The sequence below is a fragment of the Rhinolophus sinicus genome, chromosome 1, assembly GCF_057876585.1.
Source record: "Rhinolophus sinicus isolate RSI-liver-muscle chromosome 1, RSI-T2T, whole genome shotgun sequence".
Lineage (NCBI taxonomy): Eukaryota > Metazoa > Chordata > Mammalia > Chiroptera > Rhinolophidae > Rhinolophus > Rhinolophus sinicus.
The window spans coordinates 41972646-41995737 of NC_142501.1; the positions used below are offsets into that span (position 1 = coordinate 41972646).

The window sequence follows — 23092 nt, forward strand, 5'->3', positions numbered from 1 at the left end:
CACAAAACTGATTGATTCGTTCATTCTTTCAACAGTAATTTATTGAGTCTCTACTCTGCACGCCAGGCACTGTTCTAGGAGCTAAAGCTATACCTCGTGGAGCTCACATGGTAGTGAGAAGAGATAAAAACTAACAATAAACATATGATGGCAGGTAGCAGTGACGGTTACTGAAGCAAAGAGGGTAAGAGAGTAGGAATGAAACATGGAGGAGTGACTGCTATTTTAGATCGGGTAGCCAGGCAAGGGCTCTGTGATGAAACTAAAGGTGGTGAGAGAGCAAGCAGTGCACAGATCTGTGGAAGAGCATCCCAGGAAGAAGAAACAAGTGCAAAGGCCTGGTAGCAGCACATGGGGCCTGTACAGGAAGAGGAACGCTGTTCATGGAATGCTGACGTAGAGAGAATGAGGTGGAGATTGGCAAACTAAAGGTCAGAGAAGTGGCCAGGGGTCAGATCAAACAGGGCTTGGTAGAACAGAAACCATGTCTTATCATTTGGAAAAGGAACACTGCCATTGTTTTGGCATAATCAAGCATTCCTCACAGTCCTTTTGAAGTGGAATAACCACATATTCAAAGTTAGGAAAAATATGAATGTAGCTCCAAAGGTAGGTAGAGAAGACATTTGTTGATTTAAAAAAAAAAAAAAAAAGACTATTTCAGAAGATGATCTCTAAGCCTTCATTCAGAGACTTACCTTTAAAAACCCTCATGATCCAAAACATATTCCTCTCATTTTACATCCCTCCTACACTACCAGACTATAGTCTAAAGCCTATCTTCCATCTAAAGCATACTCAACAGGCAGCAATCAACTTCCTCCTCCTGGGGTTTTTATAATAACCTTAGTTCAGCATGAAATTTTCAGGAGCCATTTTTAAATATTTTCTCTAGAAAATCTTTCTTGTCTCCAATCATATTTTTCCTTGGCTATTTTATTTATCATTGAACATCTTAGACAATCTAGTCAAATATCCTAAACAATCTTCACTTGTTTCCTATCGCAGACTTAGAAAATAAACTTATCAGTCTTGTAGCAATAGATTATCTCAAAATGAATTCAAAGACAGGTCAAGTCAAAAGGAACAGAACCAGAAAGATGATGCCACCATTTCTCTTTGGTTTTGGGAAGAGCGACTAGAGCTGATTTTCATAGTTGGCATATCATTTGTGACTAAAAGATACAAACTGCTGCAAAAATCTCTCAAGATCCAAACATCAAAAGGCTGCAAATCCTCACAGCTGCACATATTAAGATATTCTATTTTTTAACTCTGACATTTTAAACCACCCACTTCCACTCCTATGGTTTATATTCCCATCAGAAGCCTTCCATAAAATAAAACTTTATAGCAAACTAGTAGAATACTATAATCTAACAGCCTAACCACAGAGAAAATGAATTGAAGGTCCTTCAATGTGCCTTAGTTTCCCCATCTTTAACATGGAAAAACCAATGGTTCTTTCTTATTGAAGGAAACTTTGAATTGCTTCCTGATATGGAATGGCACAGCTAACAATCCAATAGGAGCTTGTTCTCAAGACGAAGGGCATAGCGAGGAAATAAAATAAAAATGCTAAGCACCTTTCAAATCAATCAAGGCCATTCATTGTTCAAGATGGGGGTTATGGGCATCCTGGGTTTGGATTCTCTGTCAATTCAGTGTCTACAGAGTGACTTAATGTGTTTCTCCTGATTCCAAAATTAAAAACAGGTCATGGCCAGTGAAGGATAAAGAAGCAAAATAAAAAAAGATTACTGCTGCAGATTAAGTTTTCACAGATGTTTTGATTCCACTACAATGGTCCAAAAATATTCCTGTGTGTCCTTGGAAATGATCATATGAAAAGACTGAATATAAAATTTGACTAGAAACAGAAATTCATTAGAATTCTCAATTCACTTCCAGGAGCACAAAATTCCATTTGTATCCGTTAAGGTTTGACCAGATAAGCGGAACCACCAAGAATGATATAGCAAAGGGGATTTACTATACAGATTTGACCTTTCACAACTGTGGGAGCTGGTTATATAGCCTCTGTAAGGCTGCTGCTTCTGTGTCCATAACAGAAGTCGAAAGCGAGCAGGGCAGGCAATTGGGAAGGGAGGAAAGATGGACTAGAAGCAGGGGAAAGGAAAGATGACCTGGAACCCGAAAGATGAACTACAATATACCTTTGCTTCTCATAACCTCTAAGATTCCAACTTTAATGATATGAGTGACTTGCACAAACAGGCTGGCACTCTTCCCCACAAAGCTGCACACATACACCTGCACCCTGATTCCAAGTAGTGAAAGGAGATCTGGAGAGTTCTTGAGGAGCTGCAGACCTAGCTGCGATGGCAGGTTAGCCAGTGTCTGTGACAACAACGTACGAGGCTGCAACAGCACCAAAACCTACAGCAACCTTCTGAGTTCTAGCAATACGGCCACTTCACTTTCACTTTCCAAATCTCAAAGAAATATCCCGTGTCCAACTCTAACCCAGTACAATACAGGAAAGGAATTTCCAAGAAACACAGTTCCAGTTTAACTAAATTGACATAGTACAAAGCCACCACATCTTGGTAAGCTACCTTCATTTTCCATTGCACCTTGCCTCCCAAATTGGAAAAGTAGACAAGCTAATCTATTTCTTCATTGCAACTTCATTTAGCCCATTTCTTGTTTGAGAAGAAGTGTGAATAATATCTTTCTATACAAGTAACACCTTTATAGTAACAACCACTATGCATTTCTACTTATCTATCTATTTATTTAGGGAATTTCTAGCTCTCAGTATGAGTGACATTCATTCAATGAATCAAATATACAAGTAATAAACTATTTTTAATAAAAAATAGGTTTGAATTTTACACTGGGAAAGACCCTGTGAAGAGGATGAAAAGACAAGATATAAAGTAGAAGAAAATGTTTGCCAACCACATATCTAACTAAGGATTTGTACCTATATTATGTATAGAAAACTCAAAGCTCAACATTAACAAAATAAAAATCCACTTAGAAAATGAACAAAAGATATGAAGAGACATTTTAACAAAGAGGATATACAGAGGCCAAATAAATACATGAAAAGATATTCAACACAATCATTAGGAAAATGCAAATTAAAATCACAGTGAGATGACACTACATACCTATTAGAATGACTAAAATAAATAATAGTGACAGTACCAAATGCTGGTAAGGAAGTAGTGAAACTGGATTACTCATACACTGCTGACAGGAAGGTCTGGAAAAGAGTTTGTCAGTTTCTGAAAAAACTAAACATGCAACCACGTATGTCCCAGCAATTACACTTTTGGGCATTTATCCCCAGAAAAATAAAAACTTATGTTCACATAAAAATTTATAAATGAATGTTTATAGTGCCTATATTTATAATAGCCAAAAACTAGAAACTACCCAGCTGTCCTTCAACAGGTTAATGACTAGCAAATGGTGGTACATCCATACAATGGAATATTACTCAGCAATAAAAAGGAATAAACTATTGATATATGCAACAATCTCAATAAACTCCAGAAAATTATGCTGAGAGCAAAAAAAAAAAAAAAACAAAACTCATAGATCATAGATTATGATTCCAAATACAACATTTTGAAATAATAAAATTATAGAGGTGGAGAACAGATTAGTGGTTGTTACGGATTACAAGTCTATAGCTATGATAGGGAAGCACAAAGGATCTTTGTGATGAAAGTGTTCTATATCTTGACTGTGGCAGTAGTCTCAGGAATCTACACAGATGATAAAACTGCGTAGAACTAAATATACACTTAACAAAAATAAAAATATAAGGAGCATATGTAAAACTGCTGAAATCTGAATAAAAGCTATCGGTTGTATCAACATCAATTTCCTGGTTATGAAATTGTACTATGGTTACACAAGATGTCATCACTGGTGGAAATGAATGAAGGATATAAGGGATCTCTATATTATTACTTACAACTGCATGGGAATATATAATAGTCTTAAAATTAAAAGTGTGTTGTTTTTAAATGAGTTTGCAAAGCCAGACAAAGACACTACAAGAAAAGAAAAGTACAGGCCAACACCTCTGATGAGCATAGATGTAAAAATCCTCAACAAAATACCAGCACACCAAATTCAACAGCACATTAAAATGATCATATGCCATGAACAAGTGGGTTTTATCGCTGGGATGTGAAGCTGGTTTAGCAAACACAAATCAAGTAATGTGATACATCACATTTAACAAAATGAAGGATAAAAATCACGTAATTATCATAAATAGATGCAGAAAAAACATTTGATGAAATTCAACACCCTTTCATGGTAAAAGACTCCAACAAACTAGGTTTCAAGAGAATTTACCTCGACATAATAAAGAACACTTATGAAAAGCTTATAGCTAACATCATACTCAATAGTAAAAACCTGAAAGCTTTTCCTCTAAGTTCAGGAACAAGGCAAGAATGCCCACTTGAGTCAATTCTATTCATCTTATTATTGGAAGTCCCAGCCTGAGCAATTAGGCAAGAAAAAGAAAAAGAAAAAAGGCATCTCAATCAGAAAGGAAGAAGTAAAATTATCTCCATTTACAGATGGCATAATCTTATATGTAGAAAACTCTAAAGAGTCCACCAAAAAACTATTAAAACTGATACATGAATTTAGTAAAGCTGCAAGATACAAAATCAACATTAAAAAACCAGCTGCATTTCTATATACTAATAACAAACTATCCAAAACTAAGAAAACAATTCCATTTACTATGACATCAAAAAATAATAAAATACTTAGGAATAAGCTTAGCCAAAGAGGTGAAAAATTGTACACTTAAAACCACAAATCATTGAGAGAGAAAGAAAGAAAGAAAGAAAGAAAGAAAGAAAGAAAGAAAGAAAGAAAGAAAGAAAGAAAGATAGATAGAAAGAAAGAGAGAGAGAGAGAGAGAAAGAAAGAAAGAAATAGAAAGACATCCCATGTTCACTGATGGAAAAAAATAATATTGTTAAAATGTCCATACTACCCAAAGCCATCTACAGATTAAATGCAATCCCTATCAAAATCCCAAGTGCATTTTTTATAGAAATAGAAAAAAATAATAAATTTCATATTGAACCACAAAAGACCCTGAATATACAAAGAACAAAGTTCGAGACATCACAATTCCTGATTTCAAAATATATTCCAAAGCAATGGTAATTAAAACAGTATGACACTGGTATAAAAATAGACATATAGGCCAATGGAAAAGAAAAGAGAGCCCAGAAATCAACCCATGTATATAGATGCTCAAATGATCTTTGACAAGGGTACCAGGAATACACAAAGAAGAAAGGACAGTCTCTTCAATAAATGGGATTGGGAAAAACTTACTCTCCACACACAAAAGAAAGAAACTGGACCCATATCTTATACATACCATACATAAAATTCAATTCAAAATGTATTAGAAATTTAAATGTAAAGCCTGAAACTGTAAAATTCCTATGAGGAAAAAAAATAGGGAACAAAACATGATATTAGGCTTGGCAATAGTTTCTTAGATAAAGCACAAGCAATAAAAGCAAAATTTAACAAGTGAGCGTACATCAATCTAAAAAGCCTCTGCATAGCAAAGAAAACAATCAACAGAGTGAAAAGGCAACCTATGGAATAGGAGAAAATATTCCAAGCCACATATCTGATATGTTATTGATACCTAAAATATATAAGGAACTTCTACAACTCAAAGCAAAAAAGAAAGAAAGAAAAAAAAAACCAAATAACCAATGATTTAAAAACGGGTGAGGGACTTGAATGGATATTTCTCCAAAGAAGACATATAAATGGCAACTATCACTAATCATCAAAACCCAATCATGCAAATAAATCATATACTAATCATGCAAATCAAAATCACAATGAGATATCACCTTATACTTGTTAGGACAGCTTTTATGAAAAAAGCAAAAGACAGCAAGTGTTGGCAAGGATATGGAGAAACTGGAAACCTTGTACTCTACTGGTAGGTAGGCAAAATGGTGCAGTCCCTACGGAAAATAAGATAGAGGTTCCTTAAAACACTAAAAGTATAATTATGATATGATCCACCAATCCTACTTCTGAGAATATATCCAAAAGAACTGAAATCAGGATCTTGAAGAGATATGTGCATTCCCCTGTTCATTGCAGCATTATTCACAGTAACCAAGATAAGGAAACAACCAAACGTCCATTGTCGGATGAATGGATACAGAAAGGTGGTATAATACATACAATGAAATATTATTCAGACTTAAAAAAAGAAGGAAATCCTGACATATGTGGCAACATAGATGAACCTGGAGGACAATATGTTAAGTGAAACATGCCAGTCCCAGAAGTCCCCTCATGTGATGCATCTAAAATAGTCAAGCTCATAGAAGCAGATCCTAATACTGTGGTTGCCAAGAGCGGGGTTGGGTGGCGGGGAGGAGTTGCTCTTCAACAGGTAAATAGTTTCAATTACTCAAGAGGCGTTAAGTGCTAGACATCTACTGTACAACACTGTGCCTATAGTTAACCATACTGGGTTGTGCACTTAAAATTTTGTTAAGATGGTAGATCTCATATTGTGATAAGTTCTTACCACAATATAAATAAATAAATAAAGGTTTTGAATTCTCAAAGATTTTTGCTCAAACAGTCCTAACTTCAGTTAAAATCGTTTGCATATATTTACAAGACAGCTTTGTGTTTTCACCAACTATGTAATATAAAAAATCATAAAGACATAATTAAGCTATACAAAGTGCCTAGGCCAATGCTTGGTTCACACTGAATAGTTAATAAGTGGGATTTCCTGCCCTTCCTTGCAACAATCTTTGGGGTTGTGTGGGTCTAGCACCCTCGACGTCGCCCCTTACACATGTCCAGCTTTGCTCCACAGCACCAGGGTGCAGTTTCACCTCCGGTGACTGTACAGAAAGCTTCCAGGTCTTATGAAAATCGACTCCTGTGAGTACAGAACGATTAGCTCATTTCTGATTCTGAAGAAGCACCCATCCCTCTCCAATTAGTGCTCTGCTGCACACTAGATGTGCAACTCAATCTTCTCAAAATAATTTTTTTAATTATACCTTACATAGCCAGTGAGATACACTATACCAAAAACAATGCAACTTAGACACCAAGCTGCTTTTTATAATCAGTGATTACCACAAGAGTTGCCCCCTGCCCCTAACTCTCCTTCTCCTGTGCCCTGTTCTGCCAAATGCCTGCTAATTTTCCTTTTCATTAATGGCCTTGCCGCATTGTCTACTCCTTCCCTCCACACCCCTCTCTTCTGCAATCTCCTGCATGAATTTAAAAAAAAAAAAAAAAAGAAGTGAAAACAGCTCTCACCCTCCACCAGGTGGGCAGAAGTCTTTGACCTTGACCTTTGAAAATGGAAAACGCTCAGAACAGGGACCCAGATGGTCTCCAGGGCTGTCCTAAGTCCAGCACACCTCATGCTATGGGATTCCACACCTTAAATTAACCAATAACCCTCACTGTAGTAAAAGAAAAAGCAGGTCAATTAGAAGTTAAATATTTATATTTGTACCATCTAAGGAAATTTTAAGAAATATTTGGAAAACTGAAAGTATGAGCAACTCACTCAATAGCTGCAGTTATCTGTCAGCTGAAAATCAAAACCACTTTCCAAGAGGACAAATGTTTATAAAATATTCTCTTCTGAGTCAAATGTGCAGTTTCCTCACCCACCCTCCTTAAGACATTAAACTTTCAATGGAAGAATTAAGTCAGAAGCCCAGGAATTGTTGCCAATTGCTGTGGTTTCCTTTTCGAAGTCATCAGAGCCACCTGTCAGGAGACCTTGGCCTCCTAGCCAGTGCAGGCTTTGTGAGCCGCCTACCCTGTCTCCAATGATAATTACCATAAAGACGGGTTTCATATTACATCCATTAGAAAAGGTTTAAAACGCTGATGATCCTGAACCCACGTTATTTCAACTGTTTTGTCCGAGATATTATAAGCTTCAATATTGAGCCAAATTAGAAGGGGTTGACTCAAGCTCCTGACAAATGAGAAAGCACTTCCCCCAAGTCAGCCCTTCTCCCTTTCCATTTAAAGCTCGCCTTCTTTTAAATTCAACAAAATTCTCCACCCTACAAAAACCTGGCGTTCTCTTGGGTCCCTTTACTCTTTATCCACCCCAGAAACGCTGAATCATGACTCCGAGGTTGTAAAAGAAAAACTATTTCGACTGGGACGCCAGGATCCCCAGAGGGTCCCACGCTTCTGCATTCCCTTGTCTGTCACCTTTTTCTCCCAGAGCAGCCGATGTTGCAGGTCGGGAGAGATCCTCTGTGGACTCTCCTGCTCTTCCCCAAAACCCAAGCAGCCCTGGCAGCTCATGGCTCCCGCCTCGTCTCCTCGGAACGCGACCCCTAAAGAACTGATCCACTCCCCATCTTCAAAGCCGCACAACCACCTCTGAGAAAGTCCCAACTTGGAAGCATCACTACCACAGCCACCCGTCTGGAACGCCTCTGACCACCGATCTCCCTTGACCAAGGTCCGGCAGGGGTGGGGTGTGCGGGGGCAGCTCTTCCAACACCCCCTCCCAGCCCTGGTGCGAGAGACGAGCCCGCCGAGAGTGCAGACTCTTGAGAAACTCGATCCCAACTCCCCAGCCCGCACCTCCAGAACCGCGCCTGCAGTCCAGAGAAGAGGGGCCGAGGTCCACGGAGCACTGGCGTGGACAGCCTGGAGAGGAGGGAAACGTGGAGGGGAAGGGGCAGCAAGAAAAGAAACGCCGCTCAAGCCAGTCCCGCAACTTCTCTCAGCCCTGCTCGGAGGGTACGGAGAAACAGCGGCGGCTGCGAGCGCGAGAGGAGGGACTCACTTGAAGGTGAGGACGCAGAGCGGCCGGTAGGACTTGTGGCTGGTGTTCTCGGCCATGCCCTTGCCCCAGAAGTCGTTGGTGAAGATGCCCCAACGGAGCGGGGCGCCGGGCCGCACGTCGGGGTTGTTCACGATCGCCCACACGTCGTCGTGCACGAACTCGCCCTGCAGGGAGCGGCCGTAGCACAGGCAGCTCGCACTGGCCAGCAGCGCCGCAGCCCCGGCCGGCGCGAGTCCGCAGCCCCGCCGCCGGGAGGGCGCACGGTCCCCGCTGCCGCCTCGGGCAGAGCTTGTCACCACCATCGTGCCGCCACCGCCACAGCTGCCCTGGCCTCTCCCGGGTGTCTGGCATCCTCCCCAGCCGGGGCCCCGGCGGCGCACAGCAGCTGCCCGAAGGTGGGCTCGGGCATGGTGCGGCGGCCGCTGGACCTGCCGCTGGCGCCCCGCGCTCTGCCGCCTCCTGCGCCGCGGAGTTGGCCCAGCTGCAAATAAACAGCAGTCCCCCCGCCTCCCCCGGCCATCGCCACCTCCTCCGCCCCACTGCGCATGCCCCGCTCCCGCTGGCCTCCACCCCCCCCAAACCCCCCTCCCGCTTTCCCAATCCCGGGACTAGGGCAGCTCGCGCCACACACACCCCAGCAGCCCCCTCTCGCTCCTCTCTAGCTGCGGGTCTCTGCCCGCAGGAGCTGCGTCCCCCAGCGACAAGAGTTCGAGCGCAGGTGGAGCAGGGGTCACGGCACGGGATTGTCGGGAGATGTGGGGACGGGCACCTGAGGTCCCGCCTGCTGTCTGGCGATGCTCACCTCCCTTTCCCATCCACTACCCTGCGGAACGGGACTGGGGTGGACCTTATCTGGCGGGCACCTCGGGGCCGTGGTCAGGGCGGGCTTAGCAAAGGCGCGGCCTGAAACCCCTGCACCCCACCCTCTGAGAAAAAAGTGACTGCTGCCTCCCGGGAAGTTCCTGGCTTTTCAGCACCCCGGACAACAGCAGCGGCGGTGCCGGGGTACAAGCTCGCCCTCCCGCCCGGCACCCGCGTTTGCGTCTGGTCGCCCTCACCGCATTCCCTTCTCCGGGCTTTCTGTCCCCCACCCGGCGCTGTGCCCTGCGGTTGCAGCCTCAGGTGGAGACCGGGGAGAAATGGAGCTTTCTAAGCCCATTTCCGAAAACCACGAGAAAGGGTCTCCCTGGCTGAGGGCTTCCTGCACGCCCTGCCCGGTTCGTTCAGAGGCATCACGGGCTGTTTTCCTTTTCCTCCCACTGCGCTGCTCGCACTGATAAAAAGTGCCAGGTTCGATTTTTGGTTTGGGTCTGGACGCTGATTTGGCTTCCGAAACACTTCTCCTCGTTTTATTTTTTACTGAAACTCGAGATAATACGGGAGATGCAGAGCAAACTACTTTTTCTTCCCATCTGAGCGGATCACTTGGGTCTGATAATTATTTCCTGAGCTGTGGGCGTGTTTGTACGGTTCCTGTTAAGTCAATACGATCGAAAAAAAAAAAAAAAAAAAAAAAACTGCGTTAAGGCCACTGACTTTGGCTCCCAATCTTCCTATTTTTCCGAAAGGTTTTCTTTAAAAATAGATATATATACTAATTATAATATGTAAATAGGTATCCCAGAGCGATGATTACTGGAATTTCTCCAGGTTTGAAAACTCTGTTAACTCTTTGAGGCCCCTTGTAAATTCCCATTGCTGTGTGTTACTAAAGTTACTTGGAACTTGACATATCCAGATACAAAAACTTAAAATGTGAAATTTGTCATTTTATTCCCATCCCTCCAAAATCCTTAAAAAGTTCCTCAATCTAAAATATAGATAGATAGATAGATAGATAGATAGATAGATAGATAGATAGATAGATGATAGATAGATGATAGTAAAATAAAATACGGACATTGTTCTTACTTATACTGATCATTTGTGTGGCTCTTTACTACACCAATTTATTTTTTTAAATTTAAAGATATACCTGAACAGTTGAAAACTCAATGAATTAAGACAAACATATGCCAAGTTCTGCGTGTGTGTGTGTGACTTGAAAATTAGTGACTGAGAGAAATGTTTTCATCCTTGAATCAACACCTTTTGTCCCTTGGTGGATTTAATATCTAAAGTCCACACACACCTGAAGCTACCATCTCCCCACAGAACACACTACAGACTTTCCTTTTTGCTTGCCCATTAATTTAATAAATATATATGAAAGTTATACTCTGTGCTACAATATGCTAAGTATTGGACTGGACTGGATGACCAAAGCTACTCAAAGTGCGTGTGTGTGTGTGTGTGTGTGTATGTGTGTGTTTAATACAATAAAAATCTAAGTTTTCAGCTAAGATAGTGAAATTGTCCTTGCTAAAATGAGAGCAGGCATAATAGGCCAATGTATCAATCCTTACCTACAATTAATAAGGGCTTTCTAAAGACAATGTCTTAATCCCAAAGAATGACTCTAATAATAGATTTTTATAGAGAGCAAAACTTTTCTCCCTCAACTCACCCTTAATTCACCGGTGTAGGAGGCACAGCCCTGCCCACCACCTTCTTATCTGAGTTGTTTTCTTTCTTAAGGAGAAAACAGTATCAGAGTTCTCTACAACAATGGAAAGAAGTGAATAAGGACCAGAGCTGAGACTCCGAAAGAAAATAGAAAAGGGAAGACATAAGGGAAACCTCTAAGTGGGATTCCAGGTTTCTGAGTACAGAGTTCATTAAGCTTTCCTCTACGTTCAGTGCCATCTCAATTCTAGTTAGTTCAAATGATGAATTTGGGATTAATTTACTTGAAAACAGTGAGATACTTCAAGTCATTTTAAGGACAAACTAATAAGTAAGTGCTTTTTAAAATTAAACAGTTCCTTTGTAGCCCCATCTTTTCCTGATTCTGTACTGGTCTGCATCACAGGAAAACACTATAAAAGTATTAATGTCAGGTTTACATTGATATGCCAGCCCATTATTTCTTCTGCTTCTCTCTTGAGGTGTAAAGCACTCATCTTGGCTAATAAAGGGACCAAAAGGAAATTAGATTTAATTCGTGTTACTTAGTCTCTGATCATTTTAAAGGATTTATAATTAGAGCAATATTACCTTCTAAGACACCTTTTGTCCACTCAGAGCAACTCTAAACATAAATTATGATGAAGTACCTCTCCAAGGCTCATACAGATTAAGTCATTCATCCAAATTAAAATGGACCAGATTCCTAAAAGAAATGAGGACACAACTAAAAATAAATCAAGGGCAAGTAGGTATTTTAATAAAACAAATTTCAAATGACTGCCCACTGTGCTTTGTCAGCCTGATACACCTGTTCAGGTATACCCTATGTAAAGGAACAAGTGCATTGTTATAAAGGCAGAAATTCAGGAAAAGAGCTGATAATGTAACTTACGTTTTTAAAAAAAAAAAAAAATGTTTTTTGTTATCTGGTTATTTAACTATGATCTATTCGTGAATAAAACACAGAAAACTAGAAAAAAGAAGAAAATGAAAATACACCTACCCCACTGCCCCGTGGGCCTAGGCTAGGACAGGCAACCTGCACCCTAAGAAGCTGGCCCAGCACCTGTCTGGGCAATATGAGACAGTCTAAGGTGCCATGTGGTCTAAAGAATGGCTATGCGCAGACCAGGGCCCAGTCTGGTGGCAGCAATGGCAGCAGCAGAAGCAGCAACCCTAGAAAAGGGGAAGGGGTTCATAGGGAGGTAAACTGGCTTCCCCTTCCCTCTCTGGAGCCCATCTTTATAGCATCTGCACAGAATTAAATAAAGAATATCAAAACTGATTGTGATCTTGCAATCTCTGGCTCGCAGGCAATAAACTTTGTCAGCAAATTACTACAAGATAAAAGCATACACATGTACATTGCAATAAAGCATATCAAGTACTTACTAGACTTCTTCAAAGAGTTTAGAATCTCTGGTTTTGAAAACTGCTACAATGTTGCAAAGCAAATGTCTGCAGTCTTAGAAACAGAAATTAAATTTTAAGATTAGTGTCTACCACAGAAAAACAATATTTTCATATAAATGAAATTTTAATTATGTACTTTTTTATTTTAATTATATATAAATCAAAAAGCCACTTTTAGTTTCTTGTACAACCTCCATAATTTACAGAAAATGTCAGAGGAAACACTAAAATGCTGTTTTATAAATTTACAATTAAAATTAAATTCAGATTTACATCAAAGTGATTTGCATGACGTGGTAATCTTTTTAGAAAATTTATTCCATCAGAATCATCAGCTCTAGAAGTACTATAATTGATATTTTGAAATAATTTATCAGGAATTCATCCCAATATTATCATAGTAACAATTGAACAGAAAGATGCTTCTCAAAATTAAAGCGTATCAAAAAAAAAAGTACTGATTCATAGCATTTGCTGAATTTCATTGTGTAAATATTCTTACCATGGTCATTTTCAGGCTAGCACTGTGATGCCACTTAACAGAGAGATGGGAAGACATGCATAGTAGCCTATCCTTCTACAGTATTTTCACCATACAGATACAGTAGATATAAATTAGACCAAGAGCATATCAATAGTAAAATATAGTAAATAATTAGAAAATGATGAGTTTTGAGCAATCATCTTTGGTTTTCATCTAATTTACATAACTATAAGTTTATATAACTTAATTGCTTTTCAATGGCTATGCTTACCAATGAGCTTACAAAATTTCTAAAAATTAACCATCAGTTTTTGTGAACTAGTTATGAGTTGACTCTAGCACACAATCTGATGAAATAAGATTGGCCATTATTGATATGACAAGTTTGAATTTGAGTGATGAGTCTGGGCAGGGGAGGAGTGGGGGGTCATTACACTAGAGTAGTGAAGAATTAGCCTTATCTAAAGAGAGGTCTGGCCTCTGCCCTTGGCTACTAGGAGATAATCGCTAAGTCCCTGGAATGTCCTGCCTGACAGGAGGGTCTTTGTTTGCTGGGGGCTTTGGCCACTGGACAGTCTAACAATGTGGTTTATCATGGGAGCTCTGGGCCACACAGTGTCAGTTCTGGCCTCTGGGGGAACTGGAGACCAAAGATATTAGCCTGACCTCTGGGAGGAGCTAATAACTAAAGGTCAGCCATGCAGGCAGTACATGATGAGCCCCAATAAAACCTCAGGACACTCAAGTCTCAGGTTAGCTTCCCTGCTTGGCAATGCTCTGTGCATTTGCCACACATTATTGCAAGGAAAGTGACGCATCCTGACGTGATGGAGAGAACACAACGGGAGCTCTGTGCTTAGGACTTCTTCTGGACTCTACCCTGTACACTTCTTTCCTTGGCTGTTTTTCATCTGTATCCTTTCACTGAAACAATCTGTAACCATGAGTATAATAGCAGCTTTCGGTGAGTTCTGTGAATCCTTCTAGCAAATTATGTAAAATGAGGATGGTCTTGGTAACCTTCTAAGTTTGCAATTGGTGTCAGAAGTGAGGGCATTCTTGTGAAGACTGTGATCAAACTCTCCTTAACACTACTTTTCTACTTTTAGAGTTTACTATAATACAAAATTTAAAAAACAAACAAACTGGATAGCTACCCACCCCAAGAAGAATGGAGGAAACAGTAGACACCCACAAAGCTATAATGTTAAATCCTCTTCATTTTCCCCATTTAAAATCTTTGGCAAAGACTACAAAAGTAAAACAAAACAAAAAAGAGAAGGAAGGAAGGAAGGAAGGAAGGAAGGGAGAGAGGGAGGGAGGGAGGGAGGGAGGGAGGGAGGGAGGGGAGGGGAGGGGAGGGGAGGGGAGGGGAGGGGAGGGGAGGGAAGGGAGGGAGGGAGGGAGGGAGGGAGGGAAGGAGGGAGAAGGGAGGGGAGGGGAGGGGAGGGGAGGGGAGGGGAGGGGAGGGAAGGGAGGGAGGGAGGGAGGGAGGGAGGGAAGGAGGGAGAAGGGAGGGAAGGAAGGAGGAAACAGGGAGGGTCAGGAGAAAGATAGAAAGAAGAGAGGGAGAGGGAGGGAGGGGGGAGGGAGGGAGAAAGAGATGGAGGGAAGGAGAAAGGAAACCATAAAAACCTAGAGCCTCTGCATGAGGGCTGCTGAAAAGTTACCTTCAGAAACTCACTTGTGATTGTCAGCTTGTAGATGATGAGGCTCAAAACTAATGACTGTTTTAGAAAAGAAAGAACAAATAATGAGAAAACTCTAAAAGTTTGGTTGGTCTATATAAAATATTTATTACAGTCATTAATATTAAGTGTTTGCTATTCTATGTCATACAGTAACATTTTGTTTTTAATGTGTTTAATTTAACATGTCACATTTGTTTTTGTTTTATGGGATTATAAAAATGATTTTCTTTAAGGAATTAATTCATTGTTGCCTTAGAGCTGCGCTCTTCCTAGGATTTCGCAAGGGAGTTCCTCAGCAAACAGAGGCCCTATGGCGATATATCAGAAAAGCTCCTTTGAGGGGAAGTCTCAGCAAACTGAGACCTGATGGAATTATATCGGTCCCTCCCCTTCAATGGATTCCTTGGAGATGTGCCTGTGTGTGTGTGTGTGAGTGTGTGTGTGTGCGTGTGTGTGTGTGTGCGTGTGTGTGTGTGTGTGTGTGTGTGTGTGTGTGTGTGAAGGCAAAGTTCAGGCTGGAACACAATGGGAACTTTCAGAAAGATGGCCAGCAGGCTGCTAACACACAGATCTTGAGATTAACAATCATTACCTCTTTAGAAATTTACCAATAAAAACTGCATGTTGGCCTGATTCGGGGTTCAGTCCCTGAGACTGTCCCCTTGGCCCGTGCTTGCACTCTATTACTGGCTACTGTCTTTTCTTAACCCTGCGCCGCCCTTCTCCCTCCCCACAACCCACATCATGCTGGACGTGACAATTCATCAGCCTTGCAGATGGTCCTAAGGCCCATTCCACCCCCACACCCCTCTTTAGAGGGTCCAGCTACAGAATTTTGGGGGCCATATGTAAAATGAAAATTGCAAATGAAGGGGCTCCTTGTTCAAAAATGATTAAGAACTTCAAGAGAGTGACAGCAGAGCCTTAAACTACAAGTGGGGTCCTTGCAAGCGCTGTACCCTTCTAAAAACAGGGCCCTGTGTGACTGCACAGGTCACACATCCATGAAACAAGACCTGCTTCTGAGAGACAATCCTGTTCTTCCAAACTAGTTTGAGTACTCTTGGCAAACAATGGCCTGGGGACAGCCAAAATTAGTGGGCTTGGGGTGCAAGAGACCTAATAAAATATTTGCCTTAAGCCAATGACATCATTTGCACCCTATGTTATTAAAGAAGGTGGGGAACCTACCATGCCAGTTTTTCTTTGCCAAGAAGTAAAGATTATATCTGGAGATAGATCATTTCCCTTGAGAAACAACAATCTCCCACCTTTTCTCACTGTGCTGCTAAGTTATTTCTTGGCCTATATTTCCATATGTGAGAAATACAAGTGAATCTTTTCAGGCCCCACTGTAGCTTACAAAAAAGAAAAAGAAAAAAAGAAGAAAAAATGTCTTTTGGATTTTATTTTCAGCCATGTTTCTGTGAATGAGACACCCAGGGTTTTTCGTTGTCGTGGTGTTGTTTATAAATCATTTTAAGTCTTCTTTGCCCATCTTGGTAAGTGCTGGATATTGTGGCCTTTCCAGTTAGACAGAAGACAAAATAGAAGCAGATTCTTGCTTCACAGTCTGTTTCACGTGCTCTATCTCTTTTATTTCCCATTTGTTCAGTGATTTCATTCTTTCCGTCTTAGATAGTGTGAGCGATTAGAATAGCATTTTTTTCTGTGACAACCTTTTTTAAGAGAATGAGCATTATACCTACCTCCTAAGAAAGAATGTCCTGGGAATGCTGTCATTGCTGACCTATTTGTATTTATGGACATGCCCTAATGTTTTCTTTTGGTTTTTTTTTCCCTTCATTCTTGGTCCTAAATTCAGATAACAGTAAGGGAGAGGTGTTATCAGGAGTGTCAGTGATAGCAAACACACAAAACATGACATAAACTCTGTTCCTCTGTATGCCTATATAATACTTGACTAATCAGCTGTGACACTCTTGCACATTAACTCCAGATGCAATCTTAGAATCCTTCTCAACACAGCCCGGAGGCTGCCACTCTCTGTAGATAGGCTGGCATGTGAGTCAAAACCTCTCTACTATCTCTGAGCCAGTGGAATATGGCTGCCAGGAGGCAGGGTACTAAAATAATAATGCTTTCAGGCCCCACTGTTTAGCATTTTAAAATTTCTCTCTCTCTCTCTCTCTCTCTCTCTCTCTCTCTCTCTCCATATATATATATATATATATATATATATATATATATATATATGTATGTATATATTTTAGCATAGATGTTAGCGATTCTATTTGAATAAATGTATTTCGGATAAAATTTTAAACAGGTCTAAGATCACATCTTTTGCATTTTGGGGTATTTTTCAGTAGGTTTCCTTAAGAATTTTCACTATACTGCAATTACATTACAAGGTATATGAAAATTATGACAAAAGGATTAAATTGCTCTATCAGAATATTTCTACAAATAAGATACTTAGAAAATGTGAAAAATCTATTAGAAATGCTATGAGAACCATTCATAAAGAAAGTCAATAATTAGGCACAAATAAGTACCCTGACGGCTAATACAGTTTTAGCCATAATTCATCATCACTAAATCTAATCCTGAGTTTTTTTTAACACCCACCCCCAATTGAAAATTACTTGTTTATGAATGAAGGAAGATTCTGTTTAATCTTAGAAGTAGCAGAATTTTGATATTCCAACTACTCATGCTTATTCCTGAGCTACTCTATTTTGCTTCGAATGGTTTGTTGCTGAGCTGGGCAGAGATAACTGGGCCTTTCTCTGCCAGATCACTGCTAAACTGCATTCCAGTTTCTTAAAGGGTGATTGTGAAGATTAAATGAGCAAAGTCAAGAGCTTTGAAGAGTGCCTCACACATGTAAGTCACTCAGTGAAAGCTAGCAACGATAAAAGATGATGATGACGATGATTTTTGTTTCTTTGCTCTTAGCAATTTTCTTGCTGATTCTATTTCTCTCCATTATAGAAAAATGGAAAATCTGCTATCAAGCAACTATTAGATATCTGTTTCCCAATTCCTGGTTGATTGATTGATTAATTGATCATTCATTCATTCCTTCATAATGAGAAGGTGGCTATCATCCAAACCTGGATGCAATCTGAACAACTATAGTCCATTTTGCCTATCGTAACCTCACTGCAATTGAGGCATCAAGATTATAAACCTTCTCAATTCCTGGTGCCAGACAATGCCTCCATTGCCAGCCAGTCACCCAGCTGCTCTGCTGGTTCTAATTTGACTGCCAATATCAAATTGCTCCTCAAAGAAACTTTAATAATTTTTCTTTCTAAAACCTTAACTTGTAACATGACATAAGTTTTTGTGTTTTTTTTTACAATTACTTCGTAGGAAGGTTTTCACATTTCCCCATGGTTACAACAGAAATTACTAACAAAGTTATTTGGCTATTTTATCACTGTTTATCCCTTTCCTCAATATCTGCTTGAAAATTTTTTTACGTTTCCTGGTGAAGTTGAGTTTTATGATGAAAATGAACTAGCAAAAATATAGGAAGGTAATGAAAAGACATTTTTCTAAGGATTCCTTTTCCTAGGATTTTCAAGGCAATCTTAGATTTTTTCCTTTGATGTTGCAGGTGTGGGGCGTGAGGTCCTGAGCCCTGTTTGTTGTAACTCTACCAAGATAGTGAGCTGATCGTACTAACCCTGGCAAAAATAGGAATGTCATGGGCATAAAAAAAGTGAGAGGGACTTTCTCTCCCTATAATGGGGAATTAGATGATTCTGATCAACTCTGTCTGTCTTTCTGAGGATACACAGAAAACCAAATTAAACCTCAAGGTTTGCCTTATAACATCAGATTATGAACAGTAGCGAGGTACCAAGGCAGGAGATGATGAAGGGTGAGTGCAGGGCGTGCAGAGCAGGGACACCCTCCAGGGACCAGGAAGGACAAACACTTGGAATCCAAGGTCCACCAAGGATGGGTACCTTCTAAAACATCCTGTGCATAGCAAGGGGACCCTGAAGAAGGCACCCTAGAAATAAAGAAGAACGGGAAGGCAGCCACCTCTTCTGACTCCAGCCCAGTTTCTAGGGACCTTGATCCTCTCAGTAAAGCTGACTTACTAACAGAAACTGGAAGAGTTTATCACCAGAAGACCAATGCTAAAGGAAATGTTAATAGGTGGTTTTCCAACAGAATGAAAAGAATTTCAGATGAAAGTATACAGATAGAAGAAGAAAATTTTTAAAAATGCAATTTAAATGGTAAATATGGTAATATGCGATTAAATCTAGTTGAAAATTATCTGCTCTCAAATCCATACAAACAGAAAGTAGATTACCGGTTGCCAAGGGCTGGAGAGAGAGGTAATGGGGAGTGATTGCTAATGAGTACAGGATTTCTTTTTAAAGTCATTTAAATGTTCTAAAATTAGATTGTGGTGATGGTTGCACAATGCTGAGAGTACACTAAAATCTGCTGAATTGTGTACTTTAAAGGAGTGACTTTTATGGAATGTAAATTACCTCTCAATGAAGCATCTTTTCAAAAAGCGGAGAAAACTATATCAATGGCATGTAAATTAAGAGGGGCTACATGGATTTGAAGTGTACTAGATCACTGAATAATCTGGGAAGAAGACAAAACTAGGAATTGGTCATTAGGCTTGACAATTATATTTTATGCACATTCTATACGTGTGTCAGGTCATAACGTGCACACACACACATTTTTTAAAAAGAACAAAAGGCAACTACGTCAAAGGAGTTAATACTAACAAATGCCCAAGAGACCCAATAAAACAGTGACGTGGTTTCCAAGTAGACAAAGAGTGGAAAGATAAAACTTGTCTCTTGTGTTTTCTTCCTAAAATGGTATATGTAAGGCAGCAGTGGAATAAAGAACATGAATAAACTTAGTGAACACAATAGATATAAATCACCTCAGATAATGGAAATATAAAGTTTTAAATAACACAAATGAAAAAGTAGGAAGGCTACAGCTTTACAAACATTTTTCTGCTTTATAAATAGTTTACAATTGTAAACCATGTTCGCTGAGCTTTAATTACCAAAAGCAGGAGCAGCACTGTTCTGTCTGCCCCCAGAGTTTAGCAGATTACCCACATACAGCAGCAAATGAGATATTTGTCAATTGATGGAATGAATAAATATTTCAATACATTCAGAAATGGAAAGAAGTCAGGATTCCTAAAAGCTAGATGTTAAGGATTTCCTAAAGGCAGGAGGGAAATTCATTTTTTTCTTTTTCTATGACAATGTATATTATAAGTATCTTCAAAGCTTAAAAAAATAGAAAGTAACACATTTATCGAATTTTATAAACTTTTGAGTGAACTTGTATAAATTCACACTCTGGAGGTATGCAACAGTTATCACTAGATATAGGACTCTGTCCATTGTTACTTCTACTGAGCATTGTTAATCCAGACTTCTGATTTAGAACCATTTTCTACCTGTTTTCCTTTTGGTAGGAATCTCCGAAGGTCAGCCTTCTTCCTCCAGACAGCTTTGTCTAAAACTACTGCAAATCTTTTATAACCTCTAGAGACAAAAAGTTCACAACTTCTCACTCTACAGTTTCTCTTCCCTAAGGTTTTCTTTTATCTTACATTATTCAATAGCTACAATTTAAGGTCATTTCTCTTTATTCTTCAAGTGTGAATAGAGAACAACTTTTAACATACATTTTTGTTTTCCTAACTACTGTTAAATAGTTCTCTTTTTATGTAGCAATGTTGCTTGGATGTCAAAATGAGCTTGGTCCTTTTAAAATTCAATTCATCAAGCTGTCCACCAGCTTCAACTTGAGGACTTTGAACTCAGCCGAAACTTTACAGCACCTAAATTATATCTCAGAAGAAACTAGCTCAGAAAATGTCAGTTCTGTCCCACAGGGCTTGGCAGAATTGGAGTTCAGTCCTGGGGTCAGTGATGGAAACATCACCAGGAAGAGTCTGCAGCAGAGAGAGGATCGGTGGAATTGGGATAGAGAATGGATCAGCGGCCACAGTCATAAGAGGAAATGCCAGCGGTGATTCAAATACAGGAGCCAGAAAATCAGAGTCTTGGAATGAAACAGAGCTTTGGAGGATAAGCGGAATTTGTGCAGACAGACAAGATCAGAGGGTCCCCAGTACCCGCCACCAGGACAAGCCTTACCACCTAAGAGCTGTGATGGGACCAGCCTTCACCAACCTGCCAGCTCTGTGTAGCAACTCTGATTCTGGGGAGTCTCAGAGATGCCCAGCAGTTTCTGATAAGCCGTAAGACACAGCTCAGAGATGGATGGGGAAATTGTCCAAACAGGAAAGTCTGTACCAGAAATAAGGGGCATAAAAGTGAGATTTCATTCCACTGAGGAATTTGGAATCACATTGTTGGTATTTTTTTTAAAAAATTAAGCAGAAATACCCACTTGAGAAGTGACTAGGAAAGCAACACCAGCATGATATAATAAATGGAAAATTAGCTTTGACTGGTGCGAAGAAAAACATCACATGAGTTCATTTAGAAAAGAGCAATACGGTCATGTGTTTAGTTTTTTAAGTATTTTCTATATTTTGACATGGTTTTATTTATTATAGTATGAAGTATGAATTAATGTTATTTAAAATAACATTTCATGTAAATTATATTGATATCACATATTCTTAGAATGAAGAATTTAAAAGGGTCACATCCAGAGATGATATTTAAAATTCCCTGTTTAATGACTTCTGAGGGAGGTCTGGGCACGGCCAGCCAGAACAGACTCCAGCCTTGGTTCTTAAGCTGGCTTCTGGAAGCCCTCTTCTAAGCTATGCATCAACTCTTTATTGTTAGGAAGTTAGAGGAGGTCCCAAGGGAGGGGCCAGGCTATGGCAACTGAGGGACCCTTTTTACCAATACCTTAGAGAATTATTTCCACATTTTAACAACCTGCTGTGGTTACAGCTCACATGCTAACTCTAACCAGAGATCTAAAAGCTCAGTGGTGAAACGTGGAGTCCTGTAGCCAGAACTGCTGGAGGTTAAACCCCTGATTCACCATTGACCGGCTATGTGACCCTGGGCACTGATAGGAGGCTTGCAGGAGTCAATTCCTGTAAAGGACTTAGAAGAGTGTCCAGCATATAATAAATGCTTAATATCCAATATTACCTATTGGTAGCGGTTATCAGGAATAGGGTACACAGCATAAAAAAATGATGGTCGTTGATTGGCAATGCATTCCACAGGGCAGTGGCAGTAACAAGTGCTATAGGTTTACCAATTCTACTCTAGTCCAAACCTAACACTCAATCTTACATGTAGGTATTCTGACCATACTACTGTCACCAGTATCATCAGTACATCAGCGATAAAAAAGAAAAAGAAAAAAAAAAAAGGCCGGGTTAGGGGACTCTTACAAATCCCTTTAGCTAAGTCCCAGTCTAAAATCACTGATGTGAAAACACCAGTCGCTATTTTTCAACACTGGCTGTAATGACTGACAATTGTAAGGTCTTGTCAGGCCAGCGTCCCTCAAAAACTGAACTTTGTTTTGGATCACTATATAAAAACCTTAAAAATTCTATTTTTTCCTCTGTTCTGTCGTTGTGTTCCTGAGGGTTGAAACTTCTACTACTGCCAACAATTGTCAGGTCTGATCAGAGATGGCTGAATTCTGATTGGGGGCTGAGACAAGAGGTGTAAAAGCAACACCTGTGAGTTATTTTGCTATCTCTAATGGGATCATGTCATACCATATTATCACCTCGAAGGCCAAATGTCTTCATCTGATATGTAACCTAAGTTATTATGCATAGCCTATAAAATTGTATGATTTCACTAAAGATAATTTGAAATGTAAGTGGCCACTTCGATGAACTTTTTGTATGATTAAAACTATTCATCTTAGAGATAGCTTAGAGCAAAAGGTAAGACAATTGCTACTATTCAATGCTTTGCTTCTTTTTAGTGGTAAGAAGCTTCTAACCAAAATTCTGACTCCTAAATAGTTTCATTAAAGGATTTTTTTTTTGTCCAAAGCTAATAAAAAATGTAAAAAAAAAGCTTAAGACCTTTGGTTCCACTAAAATCTTGCAATTTTCTACTCCCTCCCCTAACCCCTCTTCTTTGACTATTGCTGCTCCTCCCCCACAGCCAACTATTTCTATTCCTCAAGATCCTAGAGCCAGTATCCTTT

General features: G+C 39.9%; 1 protein-coding gene across 2 annotated transcripts in view; it reads right to left on the reverse strand.

The window, feature by feature from the left end:
• The window catches only part of TMTC1 (transmembrane O-mannosyltransferase targeting cadherins 1), a 230195-nt gene extending 220860 nt beyond the window's left edge, over positions 1-9335 (reverse strand). For both annotated transcript variants that reach the window (XM_074325861.2, XM_074325860.2), the window contains exon 1: positions 8849-9335. In XM_074325861.2, coding sequence (XP_074181962.2) covers positions 8849-9150 — 302 coding nt within the window. In that variant the 5' untranslated portion in view covers positions 9151-9335. The remainder of the gene's footprint in view (positions 1-8848) is intronic.
• Between the last annotated feature and the right edge of the window lie 13757 nt (positions 9336-23092).